General features: G+C 50.9%; 1 protein-coding gene across 2 annotated transcripts in view; it reads right to left on the bottom strand.

The window, feature by feature from the left end:
* The window catches only part of OPHN1 (oligophrenin 1), a 48,553-nt gene that overhangs the window by 6,232 nt on the left and 19,802 nt on the right, over nt 1-22,519 (bottom strand). For both annotated transcript variants that reach the window (XM_039722622.1, XM_039722623.1), the window contains exons 4-18: nt 22,170-22,241; nt 15,786-15,887; nt 14,750-14,860; nt 13,928-14,032; nt 12,854-12,983; nt 11,436-11,536; nt 9,799-9,890; nt 9,599-9,677; nt 8,948-8,981; nt 7,611-7,673; nt 6,558-6,632; nt 4,869-4,953; nt 4,485-4,543; nt 3,030-3,135; nt 2,122-2,281 (exon numbers count right to left, since the gene is read on the bottom strand). In XM_039722622.1, coding sequence (XP_039578556.1) covers nt 2,122-2,281; nt 3,030-3,135; nt 4,485-4,543; nt 4,869-4,953; nt 6,558-6,632; nt 7,611-7,673; nt 8,948-8,981; nt 9,599-9,677; nt 9,799-9,890; nt 11,436-11,536; nt 12,854-12,983; nt 13,928-14,032; nt 14,750-14,860; nt 15,786-15,887; nt 22,170-22,241 — 1,374 coding nt within the window. The remainder of the gene's footprint in view (nt 1-2,121; nt 2,282-3,029; nt 3,136-4,484; nt 4,544-4,868; nt 4,954-6,557; nt 6,633-7,610; nt 7,674-8,947; nt 8,982-9,598; nt 9,678-9,798; nt 9,891-11,435; nt 11,537-12,853; nt 12,984-13,927; nt 14,033-14,749; nt 14,861-15,785; nt 15,888-22,169; nt 22,242-22,519) is intronic.

Below are 22,519 nucleotides of genomic sequence, written 5' to 3'. Positions count from 1 at the left end.
CTCATGTATTATTAAATCAGCAAAGGATTGCCTGTAGGAGGGAATTTTTTTGGAAATATCAACCTTTATCCCTCTATCCTGAGCAGAATCCAATCCTGCTTTTAAAAGAAACATTAAGCTCCCCATGGACACTTACACAGGTACCAAAGAATATTGCTTTCAACACCTGAAACCCAAACTAAACCAACCACAAATGACTGTGTTTAAGAGGTGGGTGCAGGCTCTGATTTACTTCTAATTGAAAATCAAGTTAAATAACATAAATGTACAAAGATATTGACAGACCCTCATCTTAAGGAGGTTTGTACAGGGAAGAAGGTGTTTCCAGAACAATCAACCTATTTAATTTAACCACAGCATTGAAACATGAGCTGTGGAAACAGCAATTATCCACAAACACTTCATGAATAGTTACTCTGTCCTCAGTCTTCAGATTGCACCATATAACCCACATCCCCTCTTCCTCCAAGTCTCATCTGAGCTGTTTGCTCATGTGTGAGCTGAAGACTCTGTCAGCTCCAATGCCGAACTTATAAACTCAATCCAATAAATGTGACTAACTTAACCTTATTGCTGGAGAAATTAAAAGCAAGCAAGAGGACATCTGGCTTAATTAAAGCTGTCATGCCAGCTCTCAGAGGTGGCAGGGTGTGTTGATTCAGACTGTGCTGCAGGCTGTAAGGAGGGAAGCACAGAGCCTCATCTCTGAAGCAAGTGTGTGAGATCCCAGACTCAAACCAGTCCCTGTTTTTGTGGGGGAACTTATTACAAGTGTTAATAGAGAGCTACAAAGGAATTGGCTGGTGTTTCCATGAGCTTCTGCTCTGGGTACTCAGAAGCCTGTCTGAGCTCTTCCATCCCATTTCAATCCTTGGCATCACAGCCGACTCCTACCCCCTCATCCGGTCCCACACCCCCATGTGCTGGTTGCTCTGGCTCCACATCCCTATTGCAAGAACCTTGCTGTTCCAGCTTTGGCTGCCTCTTCCCTATCCAAAGGGAGCTTTGCCCCTGCCCATGTGCTTCCCTGTATGCTGGGAGCTGCCCCAGCTCCCTCACAGCAAAGAGATCCCTGAATGAACAGCTCCACAAGAGAGGTTTGGACACTCTGTCTCTGCTGTGAAAAGCTGGAGGACCAAACTCACTCCTTGGAACTCAGAGCTGTTACCAGGGCAGTAATCTGCTCCCTGCTCAGGATCTGCTGCTCTGGATGCAAAGGCTGCTCCAGCTTTCAATATTAACACCCAGCTCTTGTCATCCCCAGCCACCTGACACCCCTGAGCCGGTGTCGGGTATCTGAGAGCAGTGTGAGCACACACACAGTGGAACACTCTGCTCTCCAAAGGCAGAGCTCCACATGACAAAGCTGCTGGCTGCACGTGCATCTTCAGCACCATCCCAGCAAGCAGAGCCTGGCTGGGCACAGGGGCGATGCTCAGGCTGAAATATGAATACCCAGCACAGATCCATGGAGGGCAGATGAGACTGGATGCTCTCCAGAGCCCTCAGTCCTGTGAGAACATGGCCCAGGGACGTGGGCATCAGCCTCAGCTCCTCTGAAAGCTCCACCCCAGGCAGCAGCTCCCTCAGACTCCCCCTCAGTCCAGGGAGCACCTCGCTCAGGCTTCCCATTCCGCCTCCACACCACCCCTGTGTCTGTGTCTGAATGCAGCCACAATTCATCAACCATTCAACACTTGTCTGCTCTAGGCTTTTTCCACTGATTTAACAGTTGTGCAGTGTCTCATCTTGGACTGTGCCCATTAAAACCAACTCTCCTCTGGCCTAGCTCCTGTCTAGCAAAAGGAAAGAGTGAAGCCCTGTAATGTGCAGTCATACAATAGGGTTTTTTTCAACAAAGCTTTCCCTTGTTTAAAAAGAAAAGGCAAAAATGCCCAGACTCACTGTTACCTCTGGGACCAGACAACAGCAACATTGAGGAACACACACCTGCTACTCTTTGCTTCCTCCTGAAGCCTTTCAGAGCAGAGTGTTACATAAAGCCAGCCCAAGGAGACTCCAGAAGGAGCCGGAGCGCTGCCGCGTTGCCACAGCAACAGTCAGCAGGAGCAGGCTGGAGCAGCCGGAGCTGCTCCGGGGCTGCTCCGGGCTGCCCCGTACCTTCCCAAAGTGCTCTATCAGGATCTCGACCACGATGTTTTGGAACTTGATGTTCATCATGGCTGCCACGGTGTCCTCCTGTGCTCGCATGAGGGTGGGCCCGAAGATCACCCCCATGTTGGACGGTGACATCAGATTCTCCCGGCTGTGCTCACAGACGCTGCAGAGGGCAGGGGAAGGAGGAACAGAGTTTGGTTTGGTTTGTTTTTTTTCCAAACAGATCTTATTCCAAGGGAAAAAAAAAAAGACAACAACAACAATAAAAAAAAACCCGAAGAAACAAAAGCCAAGATACACTAAGAATCAGTAATTCAGTTTTCTTCATTGTGTTTCAGAATTTGTTTTCCAGCAGTGACAAACATGGCTCTAGCTCTGACACACACATTTGGCTTGGACAGATGCTGGAGAGAGCAATGTGCTGACAGCATCTTTATTTGATCTCTTCTCACTCCCAGTTCCTCCTTAACTCTGCAATCAAAAGTTGTCTGCACAACATATGCACAAAAGGAATAATTTAAATCCTATATCCTTTTTCTCTATAACCAACTTCTGGCTTTAATTTTCTTTCCTTCTGAAGGAAGAGAACTGAATTTAGGGAGCACACTATGGTGGTTTCCAATAAATTTCTGAGGGGTGACAATTTACAGCTCCTGCTCTCAGAAGTATTTTCATTTTTAAATAATTTCCTGCTCTGTGCATATCTGAAAGGATGGAAGGAACCACCAGAAAGAGAAGCATCACTCCATGCAGAGGGCAGCAAGGATAGTCACTCCCTTTGTGCAATCCACATGGAAATTCCCAAGGGGACTACAGTGGGTGAAATTTTGCAAACCCAAACTCCCAAAAAGGCTTTTATGCTGATTCCATTATTCCCCTTTCTTTGCTTTTAGAGGAAAACATCTGCTTACTTGACAAGGTGCTGGATGAGGAGCTCTAACATCTCCCTGTTCTTGTCAGGCAGTTTATAGACCAGTGCATGAATGGCTCCCAGCCTGTAATCCAGGTTCTCAGACTCTGGAAAGCAGCAACACAAAGAAGAATTTATACCCAATGCTTTCCAACTAAATACACCAGAGAAATATAAAGCCAAAGGAAACCTGGGGAAGCTGTTCCCTGTGCAGCATGGGAGCAAAAGGGAGCAAAGGGAAGTGAGATGTCACAGCAACAGGATGAACATAGTGAGAAACAATATTAAGTGGAAAAAAGAATGAAATAGAGCTTGAAAGGGAGCCCAAGGACACACTCCAAAAGAGGCTGGGCATGGGCAGGTCCTCCCCTTTGCATCCTTGTTCCACACACCGGGCAGCACACAGGGAGTCTATGAGCCCAGAGAGCTCTGACACTGAACAACACCTAAAAATATCCTGCAGGGAAAAAACCTGAGTCCCTGACCCAAAGAGGTCACCCTTAGAAGAATAAATAATCAGGAAACAATAAAATACACTGTGTGAAAAGAATAGTGTGGGGTTTGGTGGCTGGGAAGCTCAATGGTGCAAGTTTCTGAGGAAGGGCAGAAAAGGGGTAAATGTCCTGCCCACACCCAGCCATCATGGCTTTAACCAGCTCTGAAACTAATAAATCCTGGGCTTGATCACCTTCAGCAAGAGGTGGAACATCTCCCTTTCCAAGAAAAATGGGTGTTATTCATTCTCCAGAGGGACACATGAAGAAAAAGTGGGCACCCTCCCAGTCTCCCTGTGACTTCTGGAGGCACAGTGGGATGAGGGATGCTCTAATGCCACACATTTCCAAATGCTGAGGTTGATGACCAACTCCCTGCATCCCTGTCTCCCTCACAGGGCACTGGCTCACAGCTGTCCCAGCTTATCTGCAGTGGCCACAATGAGGTGACAGCCACAGAGCAGCTTCTTGGCTGATCTCTGTTAGTCCCAACTGCGACTCAGTCCCAACAGCTACAGCAGAGAAATGCCTTCCATGGACTGTTTTCAACATCCCAGGACAAATTTCACAACATAAAGGGAACACCTACTTATCTGGGGGGCAGCAGCACATCCCATTCCCTCACAAGTTTTAAAATAAATATATCAATACTAGAGGGAAACAATTCTTGTGGCAGACTTGTGCTGCTTTCAAGTGAGTGACATCCTCTGGTTCTCCAGACCCCCTGAGACCACAGACCCTGTCTGAGGGAAGGGCACTGCAGGAGCAAAGGAGGGAAGGGAACATCCAGCACCACATCCCCTGCACAGAAAAGCACTTGGAGAAGAGAGCCACTGCTCTCTCTACAGGTGAAGCAAGGGACACCACAGAGTGGGCTGGCAGAGCTCTGCCAAGGGATTTTGATGGATCCTGGCTAGGGAGAGCAGGGCCAGGAACCATCAGTGGGAAGCTGTGGGACTTACTGGCAGCCAGGACCAGCTCTTTGTGGAGCTTGTACGTCATGACAGGTTCAGACAGGTTCCTGCAACAACCAGAAAGAAAACTCAGCTCTGCAGGGCAATTGTGACCCACTCGTAACCCATCTTGGACCAACAGGCAAACTCATCCCTCAGTGCCACCAAGTCCCAGTGGCATCTCCCTCTGCAGTCGATATCAGTGAAAGAGCCCTCCCCATGGGATTGAGGGATTCTGCAGCACCCATATTTATCATTCTTCTTCCCAAAGCCTTTGTCACTTTGCCTTTCTCAACAGCCAGATGTGAATATCTGGCAGCTCATTTCACCTTTCATCTGGGTCAGCCCCAGTCCCCTCTGCCTCTTTGGGGCAGGTGTGACCTGCAGTGCTACCTGAGATAGAACTTCAGTGAGCTGGTAATGGTCTTGATGTCCCAGTCCCCACTCTGGAGATCCACATCCCCAGGGCATTTTGGATCTGGAAGGAGAATGAAAAGGTTTTAGAATAAAGTTCATTTAGAGGTGCTAATAAACAGTCTGCCCTCGAGACACACAAAGCCACAGCAGCACACAAAGAGAGCTCCTAATTTCCATGGCTGGGCAAGGTAGAGAAACAGCACCAGTGTCAGGGTTTTGGAGAGGCTGGGGAATGGTGCTGATGAGGACAAAGAGGGAAGCACAAGGTAAAATTAAAGCAGTTCTGAGAAGTCACTGAGAGCATATTCTCTACAGTTTATTTTTTCCCAAGGTTGGCAGTAACAACAGATTTCAACAGGTCCAAGACAAGCTTTCTGACATCCAAAGTAATCTGAATGCCAGCTCAAATCTCTCATTTGCAGCTACTCCCCTGAAGGCTGTTCTGGAAGCATTCCCTCCTGCTGCACGGAGAGGAGCGAGCTCAGGGGAGGCCCAGCAGCATGGAAGGACAATTTGCTCCTGCCTACCCCCCCTGACAAACCACATCATGTCTGTGGCACCACAAAGTGAAGGATGTAGTTGTAGGATGAGGGGAAGCTGGACTACAGAAATAAACAGCAGGGTTTCTTTTTGAAAACAAATAGGACTAGAGACTAAAAAAAAATAATAAATTATCTCCTTTGAGTGGTTAAAGATGAAATCCTGCTGCAGCAGTTACTTCTGTGGTGCTGGACTTTCCATTATGCTTTCATATGCAGTGGGGTGGCAAGTGGTTAGCCAGACCCATGCAGATAAACAAAATAAAAAGCCACTCACTGGTGGGACTCAAGAGGAGAAAACCACAGAGCTGCTCACAGGGAGGGTGAGAATCAAGCAGCAATGGAACCTGAGGCTCAGCAATGAGTCATAGGCCAGCAGAGCTGGGCAGATGCCCAAAGTCATGGCTCTGTGAGAGCTGGGCATAGCCAGACACCCAGTACAAACCAAGACTTTAATAAACAACATCCAGAGTAAAAGCAATAGGAAGCAGCCAAAGCCTTAGAATGCTGCATTAATATCAGATGTCTGAGCTGGCATGAGCCTGAGGCACGCAGGCAGAGAGGTGAATGCAATCCCTGCCCTGTGCTCCAGCCCCAGGCAGGGCTGGGGAGAAAGGTCTGGCCTTGGTAGGTGGGGATCAAGCCCAGAGGTTCCCCGAGAGGCTGACAGGTGACCACGAGGTGAGGGTACGATGGCCTCAGCCAGAATGGCCTGTCCTGGCCCAAAGCAGTGCTGCTGAGCCCCTCAGCCTGCCAGGACTGTAAACACTTCCTCAGTTGCCAAGCTTGTATGACAGATCCAGCCACAGGCAGGCTCACAACAGGAATGCATCCACTGACTTCTTAACATACATTGGCTCCTTATGGTACACACCGCACACAGCGAGGTGTCCCCATCCTTCCAGACAAAAGCCTTACACTGGGCTGGAGGGCTGCCTGCAAAGGGCACCCTCCCATTCCAGCTCATTGGGTCATCCCAGGAAAGAAGGGGAAAATGAGCCTCAGAGGGGTAACAGGGACCAAAACCCATGCTGGACATTTCTCACTGTGGAACCCAATCCTCTCTGCCCCTCACAAACAATTCAAGAACACGACAGTGCAATGGCACAGAATAATCAATTCTTACCAAAAAAGGCATTCAGTAACTTCTGCACCTGGATATTGCTGCCAACAGTCCGGTACACGCCCTCCGTGGTGATTCCTAGGAGGACAAAGCCAAGAGCGTCAGCCGAGGTTTCCCGCTGGTGGTCCACAAGCCCCATCTAGTGGAAATGTTCTCCTGTTGCTGGGCTCTGTCCCATGCCCCGGGTTCTGTCCCATATCCTGGGTCTTGTCCCACTACCAGGGTTCTGTCTCACACCCCAGGATCTGTCCCACACCCCGGGTTCTGTCCCATATCCCGGCTCTTGTCCCACTACCCGGGTTCCGTCCCATACCCCAAACCCTGTCCCACTCCCTGGGCTCTGCAGGCAGGGGTTCTGCTCACCCCTGCAGCCGAGGCCACCAGCACCACTGTGGTCACCATGTCACGGCCAGGTGAGCACAGCTGTGGGACACACCAGCCCACACACCCCATTTCTGTGGGGTGCTGCTTTATCATGGATTTGCTCCAACCCCCACAGAAGACATTGAAGTCGAATCTGAAACACTGGCCAGTGCTGGGACAGGCAGAATCAATCTCTCTTCTAGCTCTGCCAGCAAGATCTTTGTGCCCCCACTGCTCTGCACTCCAGTGGGCCTTGGCTGCCACAGCCCCAACAGCCTCAACCCCAAATCTGGAGATTAATCCAGACCCCCATCCCACACTGGTGATGTTCACTGGTACTGGATGGTATGTGACAGGCCAGAGGATGAGCTGCCACCCTTCCACCTGTTTCTGCTGCTTCACAGACTGGAGCTGAAGCAGCCTGTAGCCCCCCCTGCTGCCAGAGCTCTTCTCCTGCCCAACACTGTGTGTGCTCAGGGCCAAAACTGAGAATAACACAAGTGAAAACAACATAAAGGTGGAAGTTCAACCCCAACTGACTTGGTACAACATTCCAAAGCAGGTGGGATTTCTGCTCCTGAAGAACAGACCTTCCTCAGCCAAAAGCTGAAAAAGTGGCTAACCCTGTACTGCAGGAGCCACAGTGTCACTCGAGGCCACGGGAAGCACGGCCAGGCTGGGAGAGCTCCTCACCTTTGGTCTCCACTGCATTGATGCACTTCCGAACAAACTTGAAGCCCACCTCGTTCAGCTCCACTGTTGTGGACAAGGAAGCTGTGTTAGCTGCCTGAGCACTCCTGGAGACCCCTGGGACCCCCAGCCCCACCCCAGCCCCAGCCCAGCCTTTCTCAGCACCCAGAGCCACAGTGCCCCAGCACACAGTGTTCACACCTGCACCCACATCCCCTCAGGAAACACCGGCGTCCTGGACACCCTGACAAGGAGTTATTAGCTCCACATGTTCTCCCATTTTCCCTCAAATTTATCTTGAGTTGCAGCACTGCTCCCTACCCCCTCCCTGTCTTTAATAATAAGGTATTTAATAACAATAATAGTATAAATTATTTGGATTGTGTCTGATGAAGACTTAAATAATAATTTCCAGAGCAAAATCTGCAATTAAAGCTATTCCTCATCATGGGACTGTGTAATTTCTTATCTACATCACTAGGATTAAAAAGCAAAACCAATCCAGCTTGATGTGCTGAGGAAAACTGAGCACAGGGCTTCCTCCACTGAGCTGGGGAATCCTATGGGATCCCTGCATTTTCAGCAGGTTGTTTATACTGATTCTGTCTGCTCTGAGCAACAGCAACATCAAGCTCAGATGTCTCTTAGCTCTGCCCCAGGAGTAAGCACAGACCCACCTGGTGCTTGATACTGAGGGCTATGATACCACTGGAATTCTTACCAGCTTTAATCTATGACAAATAGAGAATGTTTATTCAGTGGAACCCTAATTCACATTCCTCCCAGCAATGTGAACATGGCCACACAGCAGGTTTGTGCTCATGCCTCTGGGAATGCTCCCCCCGTGCTCGTTACAGCCAGCTAGTTACAGTACAGTGCTGCTGAAGGGAGCTCTGGGACAGAATGCAGGTTTCAGAGCTAACAGAGCCCCCAGAAGGGTTCCAGAGCTCTGCAGGGTACACCCCACTGCTGAGAGGGGGGACATGGGACATGGTGGTGGGTGGGAGATCCAGGGAACTCAATGCCACCTCTACTGCCCTATCACAACCTTTGTTAAGGGACACATCCTCAGAATCTCTCCCTGGGGTTTGGAGGTGCAAAATGAACCTCACATCCCACTGCTCCTGGCTAAATAAAAACCGCTCACTGCAGTTCTGGGCAACTCGTTCTCCTCTGGGCTCAGTGCCAGGCACTGTGGTGCAAGAACAGAAGTGACACTGCTGTCACAGAGTGGGGACAGTGCTACTCAGCAGGATTTGAGGATGAGTGTATCTGCAAGGAAAATCCTGCCTGGCCTCGAGGCTGTGAGAGCCCAAAGAACAGCAACAGAAGTGACTCACTTTCTTCCTGCTTCGTGATGGGACTGTGATAAATCTGAAAAAAGGGTGGGAATGGGGGAGGGAGAAGCAAAAACATCATCAGCATGATTTGGTATTTATTAATAAAAGAAAATGCAACATGCCATAAATCACCCCCAGATTACCCAAAGGCAATCACAGCCAAAAAGACAAAAAAAAAATCTCATTTTATAATTAGGCAAGAACTCATTATCTGCACAATCAAGGAGTTTCTGCTATTTTTCAGTGGGGCACCTATTGTAAGAAAAATTCTGTGTTCTGTAGGCAAACCACAGGGCACTGAGCTCTGCTCAGACTGAAGGAAGGGAACACCAGTAAGCACAGAAAGGTGGGAGAACATGGGTGCAGAGTGGGCAGTGACACCTTTGGAAAGGTGGCTAAAAGCAGGGACAGACCAACATCATCTCCAGCAGGCAGTGAGGAGCAGGAGCGAACCAGCCCCGGAAAGGCCGGGGTCTGGCACAGCAGGGAACATCCCGAGATTTCGGGGGGGACCCAAAACCCCCACCGTGAGCTGAGGGAAGGGCAGGGAGCCCATGGGGATCGTGCAGCACTGATCCTGAGCAGCAGCCGCCGGCAGAGGACACTGCTCGGCAGCGCATTCCAGCTGGGCACGGCTCCAGCAACACTCACCGGCTCCTTCCCGTCCATGGCCTCCATCCACAGCCTTCGGTTGGCTTCTGACAGCGCCTGCAGCGTGATGGTCCCGGACCTGCGCGGAATTGCCCCAGCGACAGGCAGGGAAAGGAAGAAAAGTTGTTTTTAATAGACAGCAAAGAGGGATTTGCTGCAGGCCCGTGGGGTTTGGGGCTGCCAGACACGAAGCCTCTCACCTTTCATTTGTTTCAATGTCAAAACAAAACCTTTTGTCTATGGAGTCAGTCTTTCTCCTCACGCAGGATTTCAGGGTCAGGTCCAAGGTGCCCTTGGAGAGAATATAAAAGCCAAGATGAGATGACAGAAACATGGGAGTTTGGGCTCCTCAGGCCCCTCAGCCCAGCCCATCAGTGCCCATGGTGCCTGTCCTGGCACTCCGATGGCACTGGTACCAGGAGCACAGGTGGGCCTCCCACCATCATCACAGACACCAGAGGCTCTCAGTTCCAGGCTTGCTCTCAGCCAGAGAATGTTCTGGATCAACAGCACTGCCCCACACAGCAGCACTGCCCCTACACTGCTGGAACACTGCTCCAAACAAGCCAGAGAGGCACTCCCTGTCTCTGAGGCCAGGACCACGCTCACCCGTGCTCTGACACACCTGGGTTCTAATTTTTACCAGGACTGATCATCACTACCAGCTACCCACAGCAGCAATGAACCAAAGGGCTTTACACAAACACTGTGTGGCAAAGGGAGGTACATCTCCTCACCCCAGACAGAGCAGGCACGCTCTGGAGAGGCTCAGCTCTGGCCCTGGGTGTTTGTGCCCCTGCACTCCACAGCAGAGTCAATTCGTAATTTGATTGTGGGTTTGTGGCCAGCTGTGACCTGATGGTGCAGGCTACCAGACTGCCAGTGTTTGGGAAAGGCATTAAGCTTTCTGAGCCCCTACCTGCAGTAATGGGCCTTACTACACATGCTTATGGCATAAATGACAACAAATCTCTCCATACAATAGTTTGTATATTTTTTTGCCCAGCTCTCTGCCAAGGGGTTGCAAAACATCTATTTTATTTTCCTGCTGCAGTGTGCAGAGCCCTGCCAAAAGCTGAGCATGAGCTCACACACTGGAGCACACAGGCCTGGCTGGGAAGGCCCCGGGGACCCGCTCCATGGCAGAGGAGGGCGGGGGACTCAGCTGGAGGCACTGGCTCAGCTCCATCCTCCCACCCCTCCCCTGTCACGAGGAGGGACTGAGGGAACTCCCAGACTTTGGTAAACCAAAGCACTCTGTGAGAGAAGTAGTTACCCAGATTGCTGCCTTGGTGCAGTTTGGAGCTGCACTGTTAACCTCTCCTCTCCCCACACTGTCCCAGTCCCACAGAACCAGTGCTGAGAGCAGAAATCAAGCCACAAACCAGTGCTGTGAGCACACAGTGAGGAAATGCTGCATTTGGAAGCAGTAACTGCTGTAGTAACTTGAGTCATTCAGGCACTTCAGTGGCTGCCACAGTTCTTGTGGCTTCCAGCCCCTGTGCAAGGGGAAGGATCAACATCAGCTGGTCCAGAGAAGCACAAGTTTCACCCCAGACTGAACTCACAGGCCAGCATTGTCTGGTATCTCTCATGTCACACGACCCACGTCTGCTGCCAAACCCTGCAGGGCCTGGGCTCCCAGGGACACAGTGGAGTGAGACCTCTCCTCACGGGGGTGCCTCTTCCAAGTGACACCAAACTGCCCTGTGCAGGCAGGGAGGGGACAGAGCCACCCCTCTGCTCTGTGGCACCTGCAGGCTCAGCTGTCATGGGAAGGGAGGCCATACATGGGTGGGCCCAGTGGTTGGGCCAATGTTTGCAGACATCACCTCACCTGCTTAGCTCCAGGCTTCTGGTCTATGGGTGTCATCCGTAAGGTTTTGGCCTCTTTTTCATACTGGCAGTAATACTTCACCCAGGAGATGCCCAGTGCCCCTGCAGAACACAGGAGAGGCTGGAATCAGGGACAGGGCTGTAGCTGGGCAGGGTCAGTGCTGCCCACATGTCCTCCCTTCTCTGGGGATGGACACTGACAGCCCAGGGGACATCTCCCTTGCAGGTGTCTCCATGGGCAAGAGTCAGGAGGAGAAGAGGAGAGGAGGAGGAAGAGAGAAAGGGGAGGAGATGAAGAGAGAAGCAGGAGGAGAGGAGAAACAGGAGGAGGGGAGGAGAAGAGGAGCACAGGGCAGCTGCTGCCTCCAGCACCTCCCAGCTCACAGCTGGTGAAAGGGCGTTTGTGGGACTCTGACCACAAGCCAGGCTGGTTTGGCCAACTCAGCCAAGACCTACACTGACAGGATCCCACATGTCCTGAATGTCTGTTTCACAAACCCCACTACTTTTTCCTGTGGGTGAAAACTCAATAATGAAGACAGCAGCAGCTTTAAAATACTCTCAAGTTCCTATTTCCAGATTCATAGTCACTTTCCTCTGTTTTCTTACCTGAACTCCTTTATAGGAAATGATTCAACTGGTATTTTTTCTGTAATTTGTTTTTAAGTTGCAGCTGTCAGGAAGAGCAACTTTTCATACTAGATTTATAGGGAAGCATAAATAGAGATAGAAAATAGCCACTGGCCTGCAGGAACATGCCACATTTAGGATCTAAAATTACTGAGTGTGCTTTCTTTTAAAAGCAAGATAAACAGACATACAAATATATGTATAAATAGATTTCTATACAGAATTAAGAATGAATGCTTACAAAGTTGTCTGTAGCCTCAGAGGTCAGAGTTTTGCACAGACTTATGTCCTCTGAGTATTCCTGCTTCATGGCCATGGAGAGCTGCAGCCAGGTTTTGGGAAAGGCTGTATTTGGTCTGATTTTATTCTGCTCAGAATTACAAGTTTTGCTCTCAGCAGCTTAACTCAGCACTGGTTCCACCGTGGCTGTGCTCAGCTGCTCACACAGGCTGCCAGAGGGAGGCTGGGCAGGACACCAGATTCATCCTGGTAAAACACAGCCAAGGCAGAGCCTGCCAGAGCTCCAGGCTCTGGACTCATAAATCCCATCTCACTGGAGCTAATTGCCCTGTGCTGTCACACGTATGTCACTTGGACAGAGCTCTGTGCCACTGCTGCCGGCGCTGCCAGCTGAGGCTGCCAGTGCTTCCCCAGGCACGGCAGGCAGTGACACCCTGGGCACCTCAGGAACTGGCAGAAGGTGACACCCTGGGCATGCTGTGCCTGGCAGCAGTGACACCCAGTGAGCAGGGCTGAGTACAGCCCACAGCTGCATCCCAAAGCCATTACATTTCTCCTGAGTGTACAGGTAGCCCTCAATGGTCGGCTGCCCAGGCAGCTTGCAGGTTAGGGGTGCTTCCTTCATCCTCTTCTTCAGATCTTCCAGCTCCTCCCGCGTGCTGGAAAAGTGATTCCTCGTCTGGGAACAGAAAACAAACAGCAGCATACTTGAACATGAGCAAAAAGTGAGCTGCAGGTTATTTATTCCTAGATAAATCTGAGGTGCTGTAGCAGAAATGAATCTATTCCCAAGGTACAAAACATGGAAACCACAAATCCACATGGAAACTGGCTATAAGAACCACTGAGCTCTAAGGGATGATTGAAGAGACACAACATGTGCAGAGATGGTGCTGGAGTGCCACAGCTGGGAGGCCACTTGTTCCCTTAATTAAGGAACTTCAGCACATTTCAAGGCTGGCTGGAGCAGAGGCAGCACCTGAGCTCCTGTTCACACCATTGCTTGGGTAACAGGTGTATTCTCCTCCCAGAGGTGTTGATTTCCAAAGGAGTATGCTAGCATGAAAGAGTCACATCAACAGGGGTACAAAATCCAGGCATTTTGATGGAATACTACTTGGACCAATTAATGAGCCAGCAGCAAAACCATCTGGCTCAGATTTATGGCTGTTTCACAGAAAGGAAGGCCAGTCAGGAAAGACTGAAGATAAAGAAAACAGGACTCAGATATTCTACCCCATGAGCACACTTGGCCAGCAGAGGAGCTCACCAAAGCACCTAGCAAGCCTGCAGGAAGCCAGTACCATTAACACCAAGGTTAGAGGCCTTAGAGTACAATTTCAATCTCGTGAAACTGAAAGAAAATCTCAGGCTTTTTTATGCACCAGGTTAAATGATGCAACTGCAGTAGCCCCTTCCAGAGAAAACAATTTCATAGACCTGTGAACTGTCCCATGCAGGAGAGGGGAAAACCCATGTCAGCTGAGAAGGAAATAACTGTATCTGCAACAATGCAAACATGGCCAGACTGCTTGGGTGGAAAGACCTTGCCATCAGAGGTGTGTAAATACAAATGAGAACAGAAGTCACACAGAAAAGTCCTTCAGCTGGGCAGGGACTCACGTTCTGCAGGCTGAGCTGGAGCTGCTGCTTGTATGGGAGGAAATCCTGAGTCAGCTCCACTGTCAGGTTGTTGTAAGTGAAGAGGCTGTGAAGAAATGCCAGCACCTGCAATGGAGGGAAGGGACACACTGAACTTCTGTGTTGGTAATGGAAGGAAAGATGGAGAATGTGGGGTTTCAGGAATTATAAATGAAATTATTTTTTCCTCACAACTTTGGAATGCCAGCCTTAGTATGCCTTATCCACCACAGTGTCCCTAAAGCCCAAGCTACCACCCACACATCTGTAAAAATAAAACACCCAGAATGAAAGACCCTGCAGGGAGACCCAGAGCAGAACTGCAGAGATCAACCACAAGATCATCCACACTCCACTGCAGCTGGCACTGGACACCCAGAATGAAAGACCCTGCAGGGAGACCCAGAGCAGAACTGCAGAGATAACCACAAGATCCACAGGATCCCACACTCCACTGCAGCTGGCACTGAGGCAGAGCCACCACCCAGGGCAGGGTCCCTGCACTCAGCCAGTCTGGGAGCCTGCAGGCCAGGCTGGGACAGGTGAGCAGGGCAGGCAACACCTCTGTCCTCTGCAGACAGACAGCACTCACCAAACCCAGGGGGATCAAGATAAGTCATAACAAGACCTGTAGCTCTGTACAGTGTTCAACCTGTTCCTCAGGATCCACAGGCAGCCAGAAGAAACAGGGCTGGGGCTTCACCTTGCTCCTGCCCCACAGGACCTAATCCAACCTGGTAACTCATCCCTTGCCAGCACATCTGAGCATCAACCAAAGAGACTGAGAGAAAAGGAAGCTCCTACCGGCTCCACAATACTGAATTTCTTGCTTTCTTGTACTTCCTGGATCTGGTACACATACTCAAGGGAGGACTCAAAGAAATTGTGTCTCTCTTTGTCCACCTGAAGGTCGGCCTAGAAGAAAGAGGGAAAGGTGGAAAAAGAAAATACATCACATGTAGTGTGAAAATATTTGACTCACTTTTGTCCACCAGCCCACACATAGTTCTGTCCTCACTGAAAACCTGCCTGGTGTCCAGCCCAGCTGTGAGCTGGAACACTGGATATTATTTTAAGTCTGCCCATTTCTGGCTCCCTTTCATTCAAGGATCCAAAACCTCTTCTCACTCTGCAAGGAAAAGGCTTTCCCAAAGCTCTTTTATTACTTTAGCACAAACCTCTTCTCCTGACAAGGCCACCATCACCACCCTCTTGCCTGACTCCATCTGTGTCCCAGAACCAGCAGCTGTGCAGCTGCAGCAGTGGCAGGAGCACACAATGCTCCCAGAGCTCACACACAGTGTGCTTTGCAGAGATGCTCCTAGGTTGATCTGACAACTGGTCTGACAGATCTGACCATGTCCAGCTGCTCTGGTGGGGGCTGGAACAGCTGGCTTTCCTTGCTTGCTGCAACATGCCTGCAGCAGCAGCAGCTGGAAGGAACCCCCTCCTCTGCCTGCCCCCACAGCCACCCAAAAGCACCAGCAGCAAGGCAGGACACCAGGCCAGCAAAAGGAATAATAACTGGCTACCTTTCAGCCAGAGCACTTCCCCAGGTGAAAGGGTGGCCAGTCCCAGCTGTGCCAGTGCCACTGGTCACTGCCCTTCACCATCAAGGTGACAACAAGCAATGACAGTGTCTGAAGCCAGTATCCAACAGCACAGGAGAACTACGAGCTTGATTTCCCCAGTCTCACAGACAATCCAGGCTTTGGGTAGATTTAATTGATTATCAATTTTAAATGGTTACTTTAACGGATGACTCCTCTCCTTTTTTAAGACCTAGAGCAGCTGGTGCTGTTGCTTCTGGACTTAACTTTGAGAAAAATTCCATACACACCTCCTGTAACTGAGATTCCTTCTTTTTGGAAGACAAATGCAAGTGGCGATCCAGCATAGAGTAAAACTTCTCACCATCCTTCTCAAACTTTTTCTTTCTTTCCTGTTGATGCAAGAGATTGAAGCAGAACCAGTTACTGGCATTTTCCAGATAAGAACATGCATCAACACCAAGATTCTTTGTGCAATTCTGTATTCCCATGGAAAAATGTTGGTCAACCCAGCCAGAGAACAGAAGGTCACTTTCATTTAATCTGCTTTCACAGCCCTTTGCCTACCTTGGATGCAATTACACCTCAAGACCCAGTCTAGCAATACTCTGTGGCACAAGAAGTATTTTTTCAAGCCAACATCATGGCAAAACCCCCATCAATCTCTTCAGTATCCAGTAAACTGAAGATGTGCTCATACATCAAAAACCTGTTCACCATCTCCTGACATGCTGTTCACGCAGCCCAGAAACAACTGCAATGTCACAGACACAGCAAGGTCAAGAAAAGGTTCATTAGATTTTGGCAACTTTCTGTTCTAAAGAGTTTATAATTTGTTTCTGAGAGTACCAGAAGGAAAGAAGCCTGGCAGGTTGACAGGCAGGCAGGAAATCCTCATCTGCCTCAGCAGTGCTGCAAAGAGAGCACAAATGAGCAAAAGCAGCAAACAGAGACACTCAAGAAGGAACCCCTGAGAGCAGGCAGGGAGCAGCAGAACTGAGCAGCAGGCTGTTGGCTCCTGCATGCACTGACTGTGACATTGGCAATCACAAAGCAACCAGAGTAGGGGCCAGGTTGACAAATACCCACTTCAGATGGTATCTGACATATCAGGGATTCCTGGGAGCCAACTAAATTACTGAAATCAGGAAATTCCAGCCTGGCAGCAGCCTCAGTGCCAGGTCCAAGCAGTTGAGAGCTGGTGTACACACATTGCAGGTATGTATGGGATGCCCAGATCTTCTGTCTGGCTTTTGAAAGCTCAAGAAAGTGGAAAGCAGTTCCAGCTTCCTGGGGAATTACTGGCATCTTTCAACATCAATCTCCTGAAAGCCCTGACATCCTGTTCTCTTGCCCCCACTCAGAAATGCATGGATAAGCAAGCATACACCAGTGTCACCACAAGCCAGAGCAGATGGGCTCTGCCAGACTGCTGGGTGTTAGGAACTTTCCTCATGAATTCTGCAGTGACCACAGCTTCCCCTGCCTGAAGTTTTGCTTCCCCGTTCCAGTTGCACAGCCTATTTCATCTGTCTGTCAGGATGCCCTGCAGCAGGATGCCTGGGGGCTCCCAAAACCCCTGGGCTCAGCACAGGTGGCTCCCAATAATACCAATAATAGTAACAAGCCTTCCTGCCAGCTGCCTTCCAGGGAAGAGGATTCTCTCCCCATGAGAGTCCCCACATGGCTGTAGTGAAAGCACAATTACCATGGGGAAGTGGCACCAACCCCTGCTTATGTGTGAGTGTCTGGAGCAGGGCAGGCTTAGCCCAGCAAACCTTTTCACCTCAGCAATTACATATCCTGCCGTGCAGACCCTGGAATTACAGGACACCTGAAGGGAAGTGCATCCTCTGGAATCTCCCCCTGCAATATCAGGTACTGTGACTCCGTGTTAGCAGCCTCACACAGAGAGATCTACATCAAATCCAGAGGAACAGAGAGTCTTCCTAGGGTGAATCCTAATTTAAGCAGTGCAGGAACTACGGGGCTGAGCCAGGAAGGACGACCAAAATAAACCACCACCCTCGTGACTAAGGCCCTGAGCAGCAAACCCAAAGCCAGAGCAGCGAAAGCGTTTGTGGAGCAGCAGTTCCCGTGTCTGTAAGGTCAAACTCCTGGGCTGTCTGTGCCATTAATGCCCTCTCTAATACAGCCTTGTTTCTATTTCCTTAGTGAGGAGCCTCCAAGGCCACAAAGCAGGGAAGCAGAGCTGTGGGGCTGCAGGCACAGTGCTCCTGTGGCCACCTCCTCACGTCTCAGAGGAGATGGCTGTGCCAGCAGCAGGTCCTGAGAGAAAAGCAGGTGCTGCCATAGAAAGCTAGCTGCAAACCCAACCAAGAGCTCCACTGTCTGCAGCAGGGTGGCGTGCAGAGGTGGTGGTGGCAGCACAGGGAGGGTGCCATCCCTGCTCCTCAGCAGAGCTGTGGGTGAGCAGCAGCAACGGGGCTGGAGCCCACTCCAGGAGTTCTCTCCTACCCCTCACCACCAGCAAGCAGCATTCAGAGGGTGATTCAGCTGTCCCCACCCTGTGGAGAGGCCACCAGGGAAGACAGCCACACTGCAGGCCAGAGCTGGGGCCAACCTCTCCTCCTCTCCATCTGGGAGGCTGCTCAACTATGCCAGGAGCTGTGGGAAGCACAGGGCAAGGGAACCACCAGAGCCTGGTCCCACCATGGGCAGGCATGGCAGAGCCCATGGGCAGGGAGCAGGATGGGATGGGCAGGGGAATGTGCCTCTGGATGCAGCAGCCTGGGAGCATGAGGCTCCTGGCTTGTCCCCAGGAGAGGTGACATTGCTGTGGGAGGCTGTGGTGCCCAGGCACGTGGCCACAGGAGGCCACAGCCTGCAGCCACAGGGACACCACAAACCAGCGGGCAGCAGCTTTGTCACCAGCTTGTGGGCAGCTCACTGTGGGAGGACATGGTGGGTTCTGAGGAAGAGGGGTCACCTCTGCTCAAGGAAAGACTGGTGAAGAGAAAGGAAGAGCCTGGGAGAGCAGTGGAGCTCCTTCTGCAGCAGGAGCTGGGAAGCCAGACATGAACTCCTTTGGGGAGTGCCTCCTCCTCTGGCAGCACCCAAGGCAGGCAGGGGCACACTGGGGACACAGAGCACTGAGCTGTTTCTGGGCATTGAAGGGACTGGGAATGATGTCCAAGATGGACCCATGTGTGACAGGACCACAGTGCAGCGTGGCATTTTCGGCCACTAAGAGGGAGCTTTCCAATCATTCCCACTCTGGCTAATTAGCATATAACTGAACAGCAGAAGGATGACCTACAAATCCTTCTGAGTTGGCTGCTGACCAGAGCAAGCCAAGACAAAAAAAAAAAACCAACACAAAAAAACCACCCAGACTGAAGCACAATCTGGAAACATGAGCACAAATTAGTTCCTCATGAATATTCAGCAAAGGGCAGCACCACGTTTCCATGAAGCTTTGCCAAGTCCAAGAGCCACCACCCACCTTCCGTTTATTGCTCACCGGGACAAGGGAGAAGATCCCAACGAGTGCAGGCAGGAGGGTGCTCTGAAACACCCTGTGCTGGCAGCTCTGACAGGCACTGCTGTGCCCAGGAGTGGCAGGGGCACAGCACTGGCTGCCTGCTGAGGCAGGTGATGCAGCAGCAGCAGCTCTGGCTGCTCTGTGTGTGCCAGGTCCTGCCCACACCCCGACTGCCACTAGCACTGGGTGACACTGGAGCCCCTTGGCAGCTTTGGATCCAGCTCATCAGGGGGAAAAGGGCAAACAGACTTGCCAAAACTCCCCCTTAACCATTAATTGCTAATTAGGATACTCTGAAATTCCCGTTTTTGGGGAGGTGGAGTGAGTGGCAAGTGAGAAGCCCAGCTCATGGGCCATTTCTCCTCTCCATAAGGAATCAAAGACACTTTTCCTGCTGGGAGCCCCCACCTCCATGCACACCTGAGGGGTCTGGGTTCAAGAGCAGTGCATGCAGGATTATCACAGCTCATTTTTACAAGGCATCAATCAGCAGTTAATTCAAAAACAGATTTCTAAAAAGTCGAGGGGTGTGGAGAGAGCAGTTCTATCAAAGCACACTCAGTTCATCCTGGTGTTTTTCCCTCACCCACTGCTTTCTCTCAAATGCCTCTTAGGCTGTGCTCCCCCAGAGATGAAGGCAAGTAGAAGTTATTAACCTCCATTTCTTTTAAAATTATAATTAATGAAATTAATAACAGAATTTACTAAGACCTTTTAGGAATATTTTATCTCCTATGGAAGAAATTTTGACAAACACTGCAGCTATTCAGCATTCCTCTTGCCCTTACAGTACATCCCAACAAGCTTTTCCCTCTGATTTTTTTTTGTTTGCTTTGTGTCTTTTAAAAAAAAAGCTGTCTCCTTCCAAGTGAAACTGGAATTAAACTTTTCTATTCAAATCCTCCTCAGCTCAGTAAGTGTGACCAGGCTCTTCCCCAAGGGTCCCAGCCCCACAGGGTGGAGCTGAGCCCCAGGGCTATGGACAGGGAGGGATGGAGCCTCCATAGGCACCAGCTCTTCCCACACTCACCCCCTGCCATGAGAGCTGGAAATGGGTCAGCTCAGGGGGTCCCAGATCCTCCCTTTTATCTGTGATGTGGCAAGTCACTCACTCTGACAGCAAGTGACAGGAGAAGCAGTGACCCGTGGGGCTGTGGCGGGAGGGAGTGGCTGCAGGGGGTCCCGGGGACAGCCGGGGCTGCCCCGAGCGGGAGCACACCCTCCCGAGGAGACTCCACTCCTCCGGGAGGGCGGCTGAATGCAGACTCAGATGTGCTGGTCAGACTGGCTGTGCTCCAGCCAGAGGCATCACAAAGCCCCGATTCAAGGGCTCTTCCTATTTGGCTCCAGCAGCTCGCAAAGGGAACAGAAAACATCTCACAGAAGGCGATGCTGCCAAAATATGGAAACTAAGCAGAGGGCACAAATTCCCTGTGTCATGTCTCCAGGCTGGTCCACAGCCCAGCCTGAGCTTCTGCCCCTGGTGCAGATCAGAAAGGGTCCTCCCAGGCCCAGCAGTGATGGGAGGAGCCCACACTGACAGAGCACGGCTGTGAGGAGCCTCATTTGTCCTTCACCCCTCCTGCTGCCAGCTGGGGATGGCCTGGAGATGCTCTGCAGGCTGGCAGGTGGAGGCAGGCTCTGTGCCCAAGGTGACACCTGAGGGTGCAGTGTGGCAGAGGCTGCTGTCAGGGAAGCATCAGAGCTGAGGACAAGGCCTGGAGTGGCTGGGGCTCATTCCCAAACTCTCAAGGCTTTGGGGTGGCACTGGGGACAGTGGCACCTCCCTGTGCATCCCTGCCAGCGTGGGCACAGCTGGATCCTGGCACGGTGCAGGGTACTGTCCTGTGAGCTCCTGCATGGAGCACGTGTGCTGAGCCACAGCACAGCCCTCTTCCCCCCACAGTGCCCTGGCACCTCTGCAGCTCATGTTCACAAGAAACAAAACCCCAAACCAAACTACAATGGCTGCGCCACCTCCAAAACCCCCTGTCCTCTGCCACCTTTCCAGCTGCTCTGAGCAGTGTCCTGCCACTGTCACCAACCTGTGCTTCCACCTGGAGCACCCTGCCCATCCACAGGGACTGAGGAAGGGCTGCAGGCTGCCAGGTGAATCCGTGTCAGTGCTGGGCTGTGGCACCAGCCCTGCTGAGACCCGTGCCTGCCATCAGGGAAGGGAGCAGGACATGGGCCCAGGCCTGTGGGTGCAGGCAGCTCGGCTCTCAGGGTTGTGGGCAAAGTGGCCCTTACACACCTTAAGGGCTCTCTGGGATAAAAATAGCATGAAGGATATGAGAGCAGGGGCCATGGGCAGCCCCTGTGCCATGCTCGTGGCTGCAGCTCTTCAGAGGGCTCCACACACCAGCCCTCAGGGCATGGCAAAGGGCAGGAGGCCATCGAGTATCTCTTCTCTAACCCTGTATTTATTAAACGTCAAAGCCTCCAGATGGGCTGGGCTGAATCCAAGCCTCAAGTGTTCTCCAAAACATCTCCATTTCAGAGCTGGGTCAGAGCCAGCCCCATTTTAAGCTGCCACTGAGTAACATGGAACCTGGATTTCTTGATAGCAGACAAGGGAAAAATGATCTTTTGTGCTCCACATGTGCAGAATTTGCTTTTTATAGCTTGTTTCTTTAAAAGTTTGGTCCATCTGAAAGACTCATTAGATGCTTTATGTAAATATTTCATAACAAAAGCCCTATGACTATAATCAGGTTCTGCCTGCTGGCTTCTCCTGCTTTCCCTTTTTCCCTCCTTCCCTTCCTCCCTCCCTCCCACTCTACCACACACTTCTCTGCAGAAAGTATTTTCTTCTCAATAGCACTGACTGAACAAAGGGGAGAGGAGGCAAAGCAGCAAGGAGGATCTCCTGGTTGAAACAAGCACTCCTGGCTCAGGACAGAGGCAGTGCTGGAATCAAGCCAGGAGAGAACCCAAAGAATTCAGGAAAAGATTTTGGAGACTCTTAAGATTGAAAAATTAGACTAAAAGTCACAGCACGAACCCTCATGCCAGCAGCTGAAAGCCAGCATTGAACAGAGAGTTTCTGAGTGCCTGAAGTCAGAATGCAGTAGAGCAACTGCTTGTTAACAACAACAGGAGAAAAATCTGAATTCAAAGACAGTAACAGAAAACAAATCTGTTTACACTGAAAACAAACAAGCCTTACCTTGGTGAACCCTATCTGCTCCTTCCGAAAGTTTTCCAAAGGTTTGATCAGCAAATCACTTGCATTCTGCACCTACAGTGCAAAGAAAAAACATTTTAGTTGCAGGATGCTGATCAATTTTCTCCTAAACAGAGGCTGAACAGGGCTAGAAACCAAGAGCTCTGAGATTTTAATGTTTCTGACTGGAAACTTCTTCTCTGTCTGTAGGTGAATTCACTTAAACCGTCTGTACCCGCTCTTCCCCATAGGTGACACACAGCAAACCCCAACCACATCCCAGGAGGCTCTGGGGACATCCTGTGGGTGACAGGGAGTGTCCCCCACCCCATCTAACAAGGCTGCTCTAAAAT

The sequence above is a fragment of the Passer montanus genome, unplaced genomic scaffold, assembly GCF_014805655.1.
Source record: "Passer montanus isolate IOZ18808 unplaced genomic scaffold, ASM1480565v1 scaffold49, whole genome shotgun sequence".
Taxonomy (NCBI): domain Eukaryota; kingdom Metazoa; phylum Chordata; class Aves; order Passeriformes; family Passeridae; genus Passer; species Passer montanus.
Note: the sequence above shows the minus strand (reverse complement) of the source record. Positions and strands in the feature narration are given on the sequence as shown.